General features: G+C 45.2%; 1 protein-coding gene across 1 annotated transcript in view; it reads right to left on the bottom strand.

The window, feature by feature from the left end:
- Positions 1-5929: 5929 nt before the first annotated feature.
- The window catches only part of GPALPP1 (GPALPP motifs containing 1), a 47463-nt gene continuing 35290 nt past the window's right edge, over positions 5930-18102 (bottom strand). Inside the window, exons 4-7 of the mRNA XM_042460318.1 lie at positions 11561-11692; positions 11262-11426; positions 10141-10239; positions 5930-7773 (exon numbers count right to left, since the gene is read on the bottom strand). Coding sequence (XP_042316252.1) covers positions 7555-7773; positions 10141-10239; positions 11262-11426; positions 11561-11692 — 615 coding nt within the window. The 3' untranslated portion in view covers positions 5930-7554. The remainder of the gene's footprint in view (positions 7774-10140; positions 10240-11261; positions 11427-11560; positions 11693-18102) is intronic.

Raw genomic sequence — 18102 nt, 5'->3', positions numbered from 1 at the left:
CTAATACTGAAGTCAGGATGCTCCATGCTATAATATTCCCCATTTCTCTGTGGTTGTGAAAGCTGGACAGTGAAGAAAGCTTTACTGAAAGAAGTAAATCAGCTCATTGTTCAATCAACTCAAATGTAGCAATGGAGAAGAGTCCTGTGGATATTGTGGACTCCTAAAATGACAAACAAATGGGTCCTAGAGCACCTAATACCAGAACTATCCCTAGACAAAAAGATAACTAAAAATACTGTAAGACTGTGATACTTTGGGCACTTCATGAGAAGACAGGACCCACTAGAAAAGACAACAATGCTTGGCAAGGTAGAAGGCAGTAGGAAAAGAGGAGGACTGCATTCTATGGTGGATAGATTCAATCAAGGAAGCCATGGTGCTGAGTATGAAAGACCCGAGGAAGGTTGTTTTGGATAGGGAGACTTGGAGGTCTCTTATTCATAGGGTTACCATAACTCGAAGTCAACATGTTGGCAGTTAACAACAATAACAACAAGAATATCTCAAGGACAGAGTAATGGCAGGCATGTGGCAGATTCCAGAAATCTCTGGTTAAAGGTTTTCAGAATTGAAATCTTGTTGAACTGCTGCTATGTGGATCTCAATAACAATCCTATATGTGAATTATGTTCATGACTTGAGATTTGCCACCACTATGTCAGCAAAGTGGATACTGTATAAATTAGCCCACAGGAGGGGAAAGCATACAAAATGTAAAAGGAAAAAATATATTGTGGGGACACATCTACAAAGTTGCTGCACTTACTACTAGTGATAAGGACTATCCTGGTGACAGCACCCTTTCACAGAAGCTACCAACCAGAACACAGTGATGAAGACACCTAGAAGACACCCTGCATCACAATATACACAAAATGGAAGAGGATATTACAACACCCTTACTCCAGTGGCACAGTCAGTAACAACCCCAAGTACTGAAAGTTCACAAGCAAGCTTTTCCACAGAGATTCAAATCCCATTATGACCCCTACAGTCAGTTTTATGAGCATTACACTCTAGTGGAGAGAATGTAGACCCTCACAGAACTGCCCTCACATGTGCACAAAGCATGCAGAAGGGTATAGAAAGGCTAAGGGCTGCCCAGAAGGGCAATGGGACAGGCCAGAACATATAAAGAAAGATCACTACACACACGCTGACAGAAGCAGCCTACAAAGGCTAACATCATAGCCAGGTGGGGGGGGCTGTGGGAAAGCAAATTTGAGCACCACCAGGATAATGTGTCGATGATGGACTCCCCTGATAGTATTCTGCCATTGCCACCAAAATATAACAGTATTTATACACTGGCCTCTCCCCCACTGTTGGGCCATCCCCTACTATGGTACTGCTGGCATCATAAAACCTCATCCTGTCCAAGTTAGGTGTTGAGCTGGCATAGGACAAAATTAAGATTTTAGAACAGAGCATATTTATTTAGTTTAAAAACAAGTATAAATAACATAAGCCCATTTATTAATGCATGACTTCTTAACATTCTAAAGCTACCAATAATATCAATTACTGTTGTTTTACTGCCACCTAAAATAGTGAAAAGACTGAACTTCCACTCCCCATTTATTGATAGCTGATTACTCTGGAAGACTCCATGCCAGTCAACTGACAATTTTGAGGCAGTTGGTATGTGCCTAAATTTGATGGTGACTAGAAACCAGAAGCTTACTTCTTCCCAGAAAGTCTTTACTCACATCCAGCAGTGGGCATTATAGAGCCAGCTTCTTTCCCACTTTCAGGATCTTAGGAGTCTTGAAAGCTGCTGCCAATAGAATCTTCTTTTCCATTCTTCTGCAAAGTCCACTCCAGCCTTGCCTTCATCACTGATTTAAGTTCTGGTTATACAGCAGACCACTTGTTGCCCCACTCCACCCTCAGTCCTGCTTCTTCTGTCTGGGCTCTTCTGCTGATCCACGGATCTTCACAGCTCAAGCTCCAGGTATCTGCCATTCTACAGATTGTGAGTACCAACATTCAAAGCTCCCTCTTTCCAGCTGCACCTTCTCCATCAGACAGATTCCATGAAATGTTGGCCATTCCCACAACCAGTGAAACACACTTTGAATCTTCTGTCACCATGTACATGTTTGAACTAAAACAAGCCGAAAACCCACTGTTTGGCAGTCAATAACTATTAAAACAGCCACTCTATACAACATATTCCTTATACACAAAACTAATTTTCAAAATGCAAATATATTTTTGGCAGTTGTCTTCTTCCTACCCTTGGGCCTAAGACTAAGTCATAAATACCAAGAGGGCGGAGGTTACAGGAGCATCTCTAGCTGTATGGAACAGCTTATACTTTACATGCTGATATCAGTTTTCTGGTCCACATCCAGTATACACATAAGGAAGAGAAGTCTCCCACCCTCAGATACAAGAGACGTCTGCATGGACCAACAGCCAGGTTCTTACATGGTCCAAGCAGCCCTTTTTGCTTATCCCCATTCACATCCGGCATCCTATACAAGTGGCTGTCCATATCCACCAAGTCCACATCTATGGATTCAACCATTCACAGTGTGAAAATATATTTTTTAAAAATCCAGTATCCAATGGATGCATCTTCAGTTTTGTGCCCTTAATTATTGTGTTTCTAATTAAAGAATGGACTCCCTTTGTACCAGTTACATTACTGTGTTCCAGTGAAAAATTAAGATTACTGTACTGACTACTGAGGCAAGTAATTAGTCCGCCTTAGCTTGTTTTTGATATTTAAATGTTAAATAGTCTTACATTTCCCCTTAAATCTGCAATGGATGGTTTAATTTGCTTTTTAAAAATAATTAAATCCATATTTAGTTCAAATTGGCTCAGAAAATACTTGTTACCTTGGAAACGGAATTAAAACTGTTAGGTGATAATAACAAATTGTCCATGCATGAAGGACATGCCTAAGGAATTCTGATACTTAAAGAAAGAAAATTCAAATGGTCCCATTCCTGGGTGGAGGGAATAACTGATGATTTGTCAATTGGCCTAAATACCATAAATTACTGGCTCCCAACCTTCTCTATGCCCCATACCTTTAGGAAATATTTGATTACTGTTCACCCCCTCTACAAAAGTTGTAATACATTTGAAGATGAATAAGTCTAATTTCTAATATTTGAACCACAAATTGTATCATATACAATGCTGCAGGTAAACGAACTGAGCTTTAAAAAAAGCTTTAAACACAATGCATGACATGCAAATTTAAACTGAGCAATTAGATTATTCAGAAACAATTGTGCACAATAAAATCAATCCCAACTGTGAATATAAAATTCAATGACTTCTAATTCGTTATTTTGTCAAAAAGTGGAACTTTCTTGCTGATTGAGATTCATGGGGTCTGCCTGTGGATTCAAGTGATGCCTAGATTTTTTTTCTTGATTGACAAAAGAGAACTAAATCCAGATTCACACAAATGTGTTGTTACAAATCAAATGAAGACATGGAGTGCTTTTCCACCAAATCTTGAGAACGTATCCAGTGCTGCATACTAAAATTCCTCCAAAGTCATGTTTTCAAGTTGCATTTCAAGAGTTCAATTTGTCCACAAAACAATAAATCTTCTTTTAACTCTTCATCATCTGACATTTCCTCCAAATTGTAGGAATATGGATTCATGATCCATTCTTCTGAAATCTTCCGTTCACAAGCAGTAAAATATCCATCAAATGTTTCTGACATATGAGCCACAATTTTTTGATGCACAGTAGGAATTATGGATCCAGCATCGTCAACCATCTTTTCTAGTGAAGGAAAATGTGAGAGACTGCCTCTCTCCATCCTTTGATGCCAAAGAAGTAACTTTTCTTTGAAGGCATTCAACTATTCACAAGTCTTCAATACATTTATTCCTGTTCCTTGAAGAGAAACATTCAGCTCATTCTTATGAGTGAAAATGTCAGCTAAGTAAACCAGCTTTTGAGTGAATCCCTGTGCCTCAACCAGATAACATTCATATTGCTCCAGAAAAACTTTGATTTCTTTCCGCAGTTCAAACAAGCAGATTAAAGCTTGTCCTCATGACAACCAATAGACCTCTGTGTGGAAAAGCAAAACTGAATGCTCACTTCTCAGATCCTCACAAAATAATTTGAAGACATGATGGTTCAAAGCGTGCCCCCGATCCAGTTAATGATCTTCACACAAGTATCAAGGACTTTCTTCAGATTTAAAGGCATTTTTTAAATTAAACTTTATTAAACAGTTTAAAAAATACAATATTACATTCATATAAAAATATCATCATATAACATACATCATCCATTCTACATCATACATCCTACAATCGATCAATCGATCACTTCCTCTCACCCATAAACATTGAATCCCCTCTACCCACCCTCCCACTTCTTCATATCTTCTTCTTATCTAAAGGCAATGTTTTTGATGTCAAAGCATGCTGACAAAGATAAAAATGGGTAACTTGCAAGTCTCAAATGTCCTTTTTCATCAATGCAGAAAAGCCAGATTTATTTCTAAACACTGCAGGTGCCCCATCAGTGCACCCGGAATCAATTGCTTTGATATTTAAGGGCCCATACAGATAGGTACGATTCCATGTATGGTTACCTTGTTATGTCAAGATAAACTGTCAGATGGGAATGCTATGGGGACACAACGTGACTTATTAGGCTACTCTCCTATTCCCCAATATGTCAGGTCTGTGTACCACTTCTCAAGGCACACTGGCAGCTGACTGATGACTTCTGACTCGCCACTCAAGGACATAACCTTTGTTACACCTCCTGAAATTTTATCTCTCTCTCTCTGGGGTACAGACACCCCAGGTTGGAGGCTCCTGCTCTAAAGGCACCCAATTTTGTCTGATCTTAGAAGTTTTGTAGGGTCATATCTTGGTAGTACTGGGATGGAAGATTGCTAATGAATATGAGGTTTGTTGTTAACTGTCCTTGAGTTGATCTTGACCTATGGCAACTTTGTGGATGAGACATCTCGAAAAAGACCTGTCCTCCACTGCCCTGCTTAGTTCCTGTAAATACAGACCTGTGGCCTCTTTCAATGAGCCTATCTATCTCGCATTCAGCCCTCCTCTCTTTCTACTTCTACTCCAAAAGCAAAATACCAGCTGTCGCTACTGGCAATGCTCTGACACACTTTTTACACACAAAATAAGACTCACAGACCTAGTGGTTCATGCTAGGTTCTGGAGGCTTTATCTTCAATTATGATGTGTATACTACAGCACCACGTATACACACTCCGACTTCTCTCCATCAGCTTCCAACCAACTACTATACAAAGTTACTCCAACCACAGCTCCAACTATAACTCCACACTAACCCAGTCTCTTGGCCCACTTATATAGTTGGATGACTCCGAGTCATTGCTCTGCATCACATAGCATGATGCAAGCTTGCTGCAAGTTTGCCTTATGCCATATGCCCATCACTCAGCTGTATGTGTCTAACGCATAGAATACATTCACTCCATGTCACCTGTCACTCAAAATATTTTTCTTTTGTTTATGACACAACAAGGCAACTTGTATCCAAAGAGCCCAGTAACTCAGCCAAAGGCAGCTATGACAAGACCCAATATAGAAGCTGCTTACTATTGATACAGCTGCAAGGAAAGACAAAAAGGAATTTGCAGTTTTGGTGGGAAGGCCTCTATGTAGGGCTGCTGCCAAAACACTAACACAATGCTCAGGAAAGTTCCAATGATGGTCTGCACAGGCATAGGATAACTCCATTTGTGTAAGGCATAGAGACCACAAAGAAGATACCATTTTATTATTTCTAAGCATATTGTTGTTCAGAATTCCTGTCCTTTCCCTTTTATCTCATTATCATTACTTTAATGATAGTTCTGGATGTATTTGTGCTTTATACATGCTAACCAAATCTCTTCACCTCATTTCATAAGATAAATGAATGAATTTTGAAATCAATTTGAAATCTACCACTCTTTTATTTACACATTACATACACCACAGACAAGTACTGTTTTACTAATAGTTTAATGGATATTCAGAAATATTTATGTGGTTTTAGAGAGGAAGGCCTCTCCAACATCCTCCAGCCTGGTAGCCTGCTATATTGCGAGTAGTGTGGGAGTGCCTTATACAAAGTTGTAAGGCACCGGGGGCACATCATTCAAACTGTTATGGTGATCATGTAATCCCTTTGCCTTCCATTCCTTGTTAACAAACAATGACAGCTGTCAGATAGATGCAGTTGTCAAGTGACCTTGCTCTGAGATTGATGAGACTATTTTCATTGTCTTAAGCAAACACACTGCCTTAGTATGAATAAGTTTGTCTTTTGCATCTTTAAGACAACTGTATAGACAGAAATTCAGCTTCATGGTACCCTCCTCCCTATTAGGCTGTAATATAAAATCCAGGCATTGGAACAGTGATTCTTAGAGGGAGAAGTTTGGGAAGAGAAAGCTATATTTGGAAATCCATTCTTCTCCACACACCATTTAAGAAGTACAAGCACTATAACTGGAAGCTGGAGGAAAACCTGCAGCACACCCTTGACTGCAAACCTTTCTTATTAACATTCAAATCATGAGATAAATATTTATCTCATTTATTCAAATCAATCAGATTAATGGCTCTATGTCTCTTGTTCATAATCGTATTCATGCTAAGACAAGTGATGTAAAATTAGGGTAATTTAGGTAAGTCTTGGGGGCACTATTCTGCCCCTGGAACCTTGGAAGAGTTGCAAAGATTGCCAAATATGCCCCTCCAATGGAAAAAACCAAAACCAGATACATCCCAAAGTCCACATCTGGTTTTGAAAACATTTTTTAAATGTCAAATGGTGCAAGGGAGACCTGCAGCTTAATAAAATGATGAATCAGTTTCTGGAGGCTTTCAGGAAAGGCAGTTCAGCCATTGCCCTTTAGCTAAAAATGGGGACATTGAGTGGAGCAGAGAAGAGTTGCCAAAACAGCACATGGCCTCAGGGCTGCATTCTGCCTAGCCATCGTTTAAGAACATGGTATGCTTTAAAGTTGAAACAATACACTCACTATCCTTTTAAACACATAAACAGGTAACAATTAAAACCTTCTGTTCTCTCACAATTAAAACTGGATGTCCAGTTATCTGCAATTTCCATTTAGTCCATCCCTCTAATTTCTCAAGCCCAGTCTTTGAATTCTAGAGTATGTACACATCAGCTTTTCACTTTTGAATGTGAATTACTCTGTAACCAAAATGGGAATCTGAGCTAGAGAAATTTATTTCCTCAAAATACATTTAGGTGAATTCCTATGAATGTTTTTAAACTTGATTGCTCTTTTTAATATGGCTACTAACTTTAGTAAAGCTCTGAGAGAATTCACCATATATCTTTTATCTGACTGCAGATTTCTATTACTTTACTAAAACTGAATAGACTACCTAATCTAAGGGATTCTAAGAAGGTTGTGAATTTCTGTCATAAATGACATGTACTTGACATAAATGTGTTGTATATACAGAGAATATTTTAATTACATAATAGTACTTGACGATCAACAGTATACCCTGCTATACTTTATTATCATCTCACATTTATATTACAGAAACATATTGCATTTGCCATGGGAAAATCTAGTGTTCAAGTCTCTAGATCGTTTTATGAGAGCTTTCTTTTGTGCTTCATCAAACCGATGAACTTGGAGATCCTGATCACGGTCGAATGGCCTTCTCTCTTTGGGTTTATTCTTTTCTTCAGTGGCTTTGCTTTTTAGTTTTTTCTGATGCATCTCCATAAGGGATTCAGATCTCTCAGACTCCTGGATAAGAAATATGATGGCAAATCAAATAAGAAATGGTACAAGAATAGTGTAAGCTGAAGGAAAGGAAATCTTAAAATGGAAAAATATTAACAGACTCCTGCAATAGGGCTACTCAATAGAGCCTACTTTCAAGCAAGCACATGTCACTAAAAGAGGGAACGAAATTAAGGCTTAAACTGTAACAGAAACAAGGTTGCTTAACACATAAAGTGCCAGGAAACTAATTGAAAGCTAGATTAACTTTCACTCCTCTCTGTGATTTAAAAGCCTTGCTATAAGCATTATATGAGCCACATGGACAGAAAAGATTAATGGCGTTCCTTCTCTACTGACAAGAGAATGGAGTCTGAATTAAGTTCAACCTTCACAATTTCTTGCATTGATTGATAGGAGCTGCAGCCTAATGAAGCATCACCGTTTTTCACAGATGCTTAGTACTGCTTCCCCCCCTTTTATTTCAGGTGATCTCATTCTCTTGTTTTCTTTTCTTCAGTTTTTCTGTGGCTGCATACAGCCAAGGGATAATGAACTTGTGCAAGATCACAGAGTTCACTGTCTGAATACAACAAAATATTTTTGGTCCAGTCTGCGTTAATATTTTTCATTAATCTCAAACTATTTTAATCCTTTAGTGTTTCTGAAAACTGAAGCTGTCTAACAAGATAATCATGTGCAAAATTTCCTCCCCATTGGCAGATGTTTCTTGAAAGTGAAAAAAAATGAACCTATTGAACACAGAGGACACTAAATATTATATGTTGTTGCCGTGCACCTTCAAGTTGTTTCTGTCTTATGCCAACTCTAAAAAGAACCTGTCACAGGGTTTTCTGAGGCCGAAAAGAGTGTGACTTGCCCATGGTCACCCAGTGGGTTTCTATGGCCAAATGGGGAGTCAAACCTTGGTCCAATGCTCAAACCACTACACCACATAGTTTCCTATATTACACAGTTGGCATCATAGTCTGACTTCCTGTTGGCAATATGTACATGCCTAAGTTGTACTCTCCATGCAAGCCAAATTATCTGCCAGAGACATATTCTGCTGACAGCGGGAAGAAGTGGAGGTGTTTATACAGCAACACAGCACATTGTAGTTGTGCATTATGCACCGTGGCTGCACACTGTCCATTGTGAAATGGGATTCAGTCATTGGAATGCATTGAGCAATGTTGGTTCCTGCATAAGCATTGTTTAGTGCTGGCGCAACTTATATCTACATGCAAATATTGATGCTAAACTGGATGGATATTGAGTTGCAGCCACAGTGTGAAAATGCTGACTGTATGACTCCATTTTGGATCACAGTAATGAGATTGTTTCTACAGTAGAAATTATAAATATAGGTTGAGTTTTCCTTATCCAAAATGCTTGGGACCAGAGGTGTTTCACATTTTGTATATTTTTGGATTTTGGAATATCTGCCAGCCAACTGTTTCTACATTGCAAATGAATGACCAGGAAGGCCTTGAAGGTGGGCAGCTGGAGGGCTCTCCAGAGATCTCCAGTACAGTAATCAAGTCTCTTATATAAAATTAAATGGTGTAATTTGTAGGTTGCAAAAAGACATGAGATGCATTGCTGCAGAGAGACCCAGCAGAAGAGAGGCATGAGATTTCAAAACACCTTTTTAAAAAATGCATGAAAAATAGAGTCCAACAGAGTCCAAAAATAGAACTGTCCAATGACTAGGGTGGCAGTGGTAGCAAATGAAGTGGTGAGAAACAGGCTGGGAGGAGGCAAGCAGCACCAAAATCTGGCAGGTGATAGGACCCAGGAAACAGCAGTGGTGGCCTGCATACTGATGCACAGCCCAAAATCCAAGATGCTCTCTCCAACCGCATCTCACTACAATCTGCAAATAGTGTACCATTTTATTTTATATAAGGGACTTGATTTTGGAATATTTGCCAGCTGCCCGTTTCTGCTGGGCAAACAAATGACTAGGAGCACTGCCACCACCTTGAAAGTGGAGGTGGATGGCTGAAGGGCTCCCTGGAGATCTTCCGTACAGTAATCAGGCACTCCTGGTAATTTGTTCACATTTATCTCCAGCCTAGGGTCCCTCTCTAGCCTTGCAAATTTACATATTGCACTACTTGTGTTGTAATTCCAAAAGTTTTGGATTTTGGAGCATTTCAGATAAGGAAGACTTAACCTGTTTAAAGGAGGCAAACAAATCTATAAAAACATTGAAAAAACACTCTGTTATGGCACTTTTACCAGCTCTTGTGACACAGTGATGATCCCGTTGAAAACCACAGATTACCAAAAACAAGATATTTGAGAACTAAAAATATTCTCACAGATACCAGCATTACTAAAGAAAGAGAAAGGGTATTAAAGTAAACATGAGATAATACATACATTGTATGAGGATAATTGCTCAACCAGTTTTTTGTCTCTTTCTGACACGAAAATTTCTGCATCATCCTTACTGACAGACTTTTTGACATCTTTCAGTTCCTGATAAATATGAGAAAACCAATTGGTTAGTATGCATTGGAGGCAATAGATATTTAACTAAAAAGAGTTTCAGTCATGACTGTCATTAGAATAAATCTGTTTTATAGAAATAATCTAACTGGCCTCATTACACAGGTACATTTACTGTATAAATGTAGAATAACTGGATTACATTGCAAAAGGACTTCCATTTAATATATCAGAGCACAATAGCCACCTCCTCTGTATTCAGGGAAGGAGTGTGTGTCAAAGTTCCATTTCTGCCTTTGTACTTAAGGAAACAAGAAGTGCTGGTCATTAAATGCCAGAAACCTTTTAAAAATAAATAAATAAATTGTTCACTTACTTTTTGTTGGTGCACATCTACTATAGTCTTTTCCCCCCATTGCTATATTGGAGAGCCCCCTAGAGTCCAAATGTTCACAATGCAATTTTTCCCTAGCCCATATACCTTTTTCCCTTTCTTCTGTCCTTAAACCACTACCTATGCCAGTCAAAGGCTGTATTTCTGGGTTGTTAGTGAGCTTGCTTAATTGAGACAGATGGAGCCTGTCCAGCCCCTGTCCTTTTCTCCCCTTCACTGTCTTTAGCTACAAGTTAAATAAGATTCTCTAGCTGTGTGGAAATCTTAGGCCCTATATAGACTGACAGAAAGTGTCTTCACTCTGGATGCCCTTACCACATCCCCAGGGTGCCATTTTGGTGCACGTCAGTCCACATGGTGCACGCCCTCATGACGGACCTCTGGTGCTGCATCCAAATGATGCAGTGCCCAAGTGGCATCATAAAGCCGCACTGCCACTGCTATGGCACCCCTTGGGGGAGCACAAAAAGAAGCTGCTTTTTGCGTTTCCTTTTTACGTTTTCCAGAGGCTGGATCTGGGTCACAGCATGAAGTTGCCACAGCCCCAATCCAGCGAATACCATCCCAAAGCTAAAATTTGACTCATATTCTCTCAGATCTTAACAGCAGGTATACTGTTCGGTTATACACAAACACATATGAATGATTGAAACCTTACGTTAGCTTTCTTCTCTCTATCAGCTGGAGTATCAGTCCAAACTGATCTATCTCCCAATTTTTCATCAGTTCTTCTTTTGAATGTACGTGGACCAAGTCCAAAGCTTTTGAGTTCTGGTGGGAGATCTGTCATCCAAGATTCTCTTTCAACCTGTTTGGGCCCATCCTGTAAGCAGAAAGCAGAACTACATGTATTTTTATTTTCTTCAAAAATCTGGAAGTACACATGAGCTTAGCAAAAATGAAATCATAAAATCATCAAGACTTGAAAAATTAACATAAATCATTAAAAAAACTTACATCATCTTGACCAAGAAGTTTTTCTTTCATTCTCTGAGCTCTATACTCAATTTCTGCCACTGTACTTGATTTTACTGGTTCTTTGGCAGGCATTGGGCCAATCACAGCTTCTTCCTCTTCATTATCTGTAATCTTGATTGCAACATGAAATAAAAATAATTTCCATCATCATAATCAGCAAAATGACTGTATTTACTAAGTATAAAGTGCCTCAGATTCTTCAAGTCTTCACATGAGTCATAATCTTTACAACAACCTTGTAATTCAAGACCCACACACAGGACCAAAAAACAAAAACTTACTGATAACATTTGAAAACTGAGTCTCCCAGGACTCAACTGGATATCGCTAGATATACATGAGCCCTGGTGACACAGTGGTAAAGGACAGGTTGCTTACCTGTAACGGTATTTCTTCGAGTGGTCATCTGCGAATACATACAAATGGGTTTCACTGCGCCTGCGCAGTGCTGCTCGGAACCTACTGGAATCACTGGGCAGAGTTAACTCTGCAACATATTGAAACTTTTTGGCGGTAACTCCGCCCACCCGTTATAAGGCCCCTGCCTTCCCGCTCTTTTCCCCATTTCCGCAATTTTTCCGCCAAGCAGGCGATGGAAAGAGCCAATGTGAGCATGACACTGAGGGGACGGACGGGTGGGATTTGTATGTATTCGCAGATGACCACTCGAAGAAATACTGTTACAGGTAAGCAACCTGTCCTTCTTCTTCGTGGTCTCTGCGAATCATACAAATGGGTTTAGACTGACAAGCTAAGGTATACGGCGGAGGGAGTGTCCTGAAACCAAAGCTATGGTGAACCAAAGGTATATTTATTACAAATAAACACCTTGAACCATAAAAGAGTCAGTCTTTTTGTTCATGCACAGATCAAGTAGCAATAACGTTGCTAAACCTGAGGAGGGAACAGAGGTCATGCAAGACCGATCCCATAGAACTTGTGCAAACCAACATTCAACAAAATGTAAACAGTGCCAACTGTACAAGTGTAGTAAACACAAAACATCAGTAGTGCAATCAATGCAACCCTGAAACCAACACAGCCCTCCCGAAAGCTGCGTCTCGGATGGCCCTGGTGTCCAACCTATAATGCTTAATAAAAGTCAGAGGTTGGGACCAGACAGTTAGAGAAAAAGATCTTTGGGATGGTTGATGTCTCTTGTTACCGGTGGTTCTGGACTGGTACCAACTGGAACAGATGCAGTCTTCTCAGCTACTCAATAACAAAGTAACTTCAACACAGATTTTCACTCAAATGAGGGTTTATTGATTTTGTTGCTATTTACACTTTACAGCAAGCTACTATACATCTATACTCTTTCAGAGTCCATGCTAGAAGCTTGAATGTGACATCAGTCTTTGTTCTCTCAAAAGATCAACCTTCCCACCAAGTGGACACACCTCTTTCCCATGAAGTCACCATGCTACACAGGAGCATAACAATAATACATTTGTTGATATTATGTCTCAGCACATGTCCTTGAAGACTTGCTCTTCCAGGCCTAGACTTTCTGGCCTTCAACAGGAACCATTTTAAACCTTAGTTAACCATTGACACATCTGAACATTTTCAATACAATTTAGAAATATATTTTAACACCACCATCCAAAAGTGCCATCAAAAACTCCAGCACCACTGGAGTGGACACCTGTGCAGGAGACAAGCCCTTTTGGTCAAGGAAGAGGCAAAATCTCCTCCATTTCAGGGCATAAGAGCGCTGGGTGGAAGGTTTCCTCGCAGCCAGGATCACCGTCCTTACTGCCTCCGGCAAGGCAGTCAGGGCCGAATCCTCCAGGCTACCAGCGGCAGGCTCTCGATGTTGGGGTGGAGAATCCGTCCGTCCTGGATCGACAGCAGGTCCGGACGAGGGTCGAGACGGAGGAAGCATCTCCTGGAGAGGTGGAGAAGGGATGCGAACCACGGCTATCTCGGCCACCACGGGGTGATCAGGATCGCATGCGAGCGGTCCGTTGTCATCTTGGACACCACTCTGATGATGAGAGGGAACGGAGGGAAGGCGTAGAGGAGCTCCCCTGTCCAGAGGAAGGCGAATGCTTCTCCGAGGGATCCGTCCAATCGCTTCCTGGAGCAGAACTGGGGACAGTGGCTGTTCCAACTGGTCGCGAAGAGGTCGATCCGGGGGGTTCCCCACCGATCGAAGAGGTCGCTGACCGTCTCGGGATGGAGCCTCCACTCGTGGCACACCGATGGAGATCTGCTGAGGCGGTCTGCCAATTCGTTGTCCTCCCTGGGAAGGTGGATTGCCTGGAGGAGGACGTGCCTTTGGATGCACCAGTCCCAGATGCGGAGCGTGAGGTCGAGCAGGGTCCTGGATCTGGTACCACCTTGTTTGTTGATGTAATACATCACGGTGGTGTTGTCCGTCCTCAGGAGGACCACTCTCCCTGTGACAGCAAACTCGAACGCCCTCAAAGCCTTCTCCACTGCGAGCATCTCCAAAGCGTTGATGTGGAGGAGCTTGTCCTGTGCGGACCACCTGTCCTTGACGACGAGATCGAGCAGGTGGGCGCCCCATCCTTCCAGAGATGCATCTGTTGTCAGAGTCAATTGTGCCTGGGGCTGATGAAAGGGCATCCCGGTGCAGACGTTGGAGCTGTCTAGCCACCATCTCAGGGAGGCGGCTACCGGTCTCGGTACTGTGAGCCACTTTGAAGGAGGGTCCTCCAACGGAGAGAAGACGGAGAGGAACCAGGATTGGAGAGGTCGAAGACGAAGTCTTGCCCAGGGGGTGATGAATGTCGTCGATGCCATGTGGCCCAGGGCGACTTGGACGTCTCTGGCTCTCACCCTTCTGTGGGAGATGCACGGCCTGAGGGACGTTGTTAGGGCCTGAAACCGGTCCGGAGGAAGGAAGGCTAGGCAGTTTTTGGAGTCGAGGATGGCCCCGATGAACTTGACCTGTCTGGTCGGCGTGAAGTGGGATTTTTCCCTGTTGACGACCAGTCCGAGGGAGTCCAAGAGGTGCAAGGCGAATGAGACTGCCTCCTGCAGCTCGTCTTGGGATTCGGCTGCAAATAGCCAGTCGTCCAGGTAGGGAAAGACCATGAAGCCCCTCTGATGAAGGTATGCCACCACCGGTGCCATGCACTTTGTGAAGACTCGTGGAGCCGTGGCCAAGCCGAAAGGAAGCACGTTGTAGTGGTACGCGGTGGAGCCGACAGCGAAGGCGAGGAATCTCCGGTGGGACTCTTGGATCCCGATGTGGAAGTAGGCGTCCTTCAGGTCGACGGTCGCGAACCACAGGCCCTGGTGGAGCAGAGGCAGAATGGAAGCCAAGGTTACCATTCGAAAGCGACGGTAGTCAAGGAACAAGTTCAATTGTCTCAAGTCCAGGATGGGCCTGATGCCCCCCATCCGCTTTCGGTACCGTGAAGTACCTGGAGAAAAAGGCCCGAGGACATTGGTCGGGCGGCAAAGGGGAGATTGCCCCTTTACCAAGCAAGGTGCGCACTTCGTCGAGAAGGGTGTCCGAGGGGGGAGTGGACATGAAAGCTCCAGTTGGAGGGAGCTCTTGGAACTCGAGGGCATAACCCCTGCGGACGATGTTAAGAACCCATGAGTCCGATGTTATGGCGGCCCAGGTGTTAACATAGGGCCTCAAAATGTCCAGGAAGAAGAGGGGTGAAGGAGAGACGAAGCGCGCTGCGTCCCTTCAGGCTCTCTTCTTCCCCTGGTCGGTGTCCTGCCGGCGGGACTTGCGGTACTGAGGCGGGAAGTTGCGACGGCCAGAGGAGGAGGAAGACTGCGAGGGGAAGCGGTGCCTCTGGGAGCCCTGTTGCTGGGACTGCTGATCCCGAGGGAAGGTCCCCTGTGACTGACCTTGCGGTTGCCACGGGCGCTGACGCTTTCGGAACGGAGAGGCCGGTGCCGAAGACATGCCATGCTTCTTCGCCGCCGCCTTCATCCTGAACTTGCGGTTCAGGCGGTCGTCGGTCTCGGCGTGGAAGAGCCCGGTCCCGTCGAGCGGCATGTCCTCGATGGCCGCCCTGACTGTGGGGTTGAGGTCGGAGGCCCTCAACCAGGCATGGCGTCGAAGTGCCATGGATGCTGACATGGCCCTTCCCGAACAGTCCGCCATATTTCTGGAAGTGGTGATGAGCCAACTCCCAATGGAATGGGCCTCGTCCCTGATCTCCACCAGCTGTCTCTGGATGTCATCTGGGACGTCCAGGACGAGGGGGGAGATCCGTTCCATGAGGGTCTGAATGTAGGCCCCCATGCAGGCGGTGTAGTTGGCAGCCTTGACACCAAGAGCCGATGCTGAGTAGGCCTTCTTGGCCAGTCCGTCCACCTTCTTCGCCTCCCGGTCGACGGGGGAGGTGGCCTGCTTCGGGACGAAGCTGTGTTGGGCTCCCTCGACGATGGCAGAGTTCGGCCTGGGGTGGTCGGCCAACCAAGGACGACTCGCCGGGGCGACTCTGTAGAGCGACTCTACCTTGCGGGAGGGCGCCGACAGGGTGGCCGGAGAGTCCCAGGACCTCTTCACGATGGTCTGGAGCGACGGAAGGAGAGGCAGGCAAGGCGGAGTAGGCACTCGTCCGTGCACTCGACGCTCAACCGGGTCCTCGGCGTCGTCTTCCGCGGAAGCGAGCTCGATGTCGAGGGCCCTTGCCATCTTGACGACATGCTCGGTGAAAGACCTGACGTCGTCCGACGGGGAAGACGGCTCTGGGTTGTGCATCCTCTGGGGAGATGCTGGGTCCGAGAGGACATCCTCATCCGAGGGTGCCTCAGAGGGAAGCAGTGGCTCGTCTTCGGAGTCCAGGTCGGAGGAGAGAGGGTCCGTCACTCTGACCTGGGATCTCGGTCGGGTTGGAGCGAAGTCGGCGGAAGACTGGGAGCGCCTGCGGGCTGACGACGGCGACCTCTGGCAGACCGACACGGTCGGGACCGATCTGGACGGGGTGGCCCGGTCTCCGGAATGGGGGTTCAGCCTGGTGAACTCCCTCAAAGCCCTGTCCTCCGAAACCGACACATAGTACCGACGCGACTGCGTGTCGAAGAAGAGGTCAGGGACGTCCTGGCCGCGGGGCTGGTCCTCCTCGTAGTCGGTAGCCAGGTTGGAGGGCGACCGGTGCTCTGGGGAGCGAGGGAGGGCGGTGTCATCCGTGCCGTGGACAAAGTCCATGGTGGGCAGAGGCAGCGGGGTGTCCAGTACCGGGGTCCCCCGGTCTACCGGCGTCGGCTCCGGGTCGCGGGGAGCTACCGAAGCGGAAGCGCAAGCCTGTTTGGAAGGGGAGCGCTTCTTCTCCTTCGCCTTCGGAGGATTGGTGGCGGGTCGATCCTTGGAGGGTTTAGATTTCTTAGGGGCAGGATCACGACCGGGTTTGTCGTGGTGCCTCTTCTTCCCAGGCCTGGGAAGCTCCTCCGTTGGGAAGAACGGATTGTCCGGGAGGTCGAGGAGGACAGCAGCCGCTGCCGACGAGGAGGGTCTCGGAGACTTCTCCCCTTCCAAAAGTACAGCCAGCTCCTTGGACTTCGGAGCGTGGCGAGACGCCTTGGACGCCTTGGTGGATGAAGGCGAGGCGAGGTGGACCTCCGGCTCGGTGGCCTTCTTCGGACGCAAGCCCTCCGATTTTCCCGCCAGTTTGGAGGTCGGCTCGGTACCCTCAGTCCCCGACGACTTGTGGGGGCGCTTGGAGGGTTTGTCGGTGGCACTGGGCGGTTTGGAGCCACGGGCCACATCGGAGGTGGTGGAAGGGGTCCTGGCCGGGACACACACCACGCTGGGAACGGCGGCTCTCCCAGATCCAACGCTGGACACACTGGCCCGAGAGGATGAGGCGGCGGGCGCCCAAGGCAGGACAGAAGATGACCGCGAGCCTCCCTCTTGCACCTTCCCCAGGGCAATCGCCGAAGTGAGCCGGGACTCACGGTTTTTCCGGGCCTGGGAGGAGAGGGATCTGCAGAGCAGGCAGGCCTTGGTGTCGTGGTCCTTGCCCAGGCACAGCAGGCAGGAGGAGTGCGGGTCCTGGACGGGCACCTTGCCCCCGCAAATGTCGCACTTCTTGAAAGGCGCAGGCATTTCCGAAGTCGTCAAAACCAATGGGAGAATCTGTAAACGAGGTCAACAGTCCGAAAGTCCGAAGTTACCAAGGGGCGGGAAGACAAAGAAAGTGGGCAGATGGACAGTCAGAGGTCAAAGTGAAAGTGATTCCAAGCAGCAAAGCAAGCGAAAGTTTTTTCCCTGAAGCAGCTAGCGAGGCGGAAAAGGAACGGGGGAAAGAGCGGGAAGGCAGGGGCCGTATAACGGGTGGGCGGAGTTACAGCCAAAAAGTTTTCATAATGTTGGCAGAGTTAACTCTGCCCAGGATTCCAGTAGGTTCAGAGCAGCGACTGCGCAGGGGAGCAGTGAAACCCATTTGTAGGATTACAGAGACCACAAGAAGAAATGCTGGTACTGCAGGCCACAAGGTTGTGAGTTCAATCCCGGGCCTCCAAGGTTTGACTCAGCATTCCAGCCTTTGATAGGTCCGGTAAAATATGTACCCAGCTTGGGG

This window comes from Sceloporus undulatus, chromosome 3 (assembly GCF_019175285.1).
Source record: "Sceloporus undulatus isolate JIND9_A2432 ecotype Alabama chromosome 3, SceUnd_v1.1, whole genome shotgun sequence".
Lineage (NCBI taxonomy): Eukaryota > Metazoa > Chordata > Lepidosauria > Squamata > Phrynosomatidae > Sceloporus > Sceloporus undulatus.
Note: the sequence above shows the minus strand (reverse complement) of the source record. Positions and strands in the feature narration are given on the sequence as shown.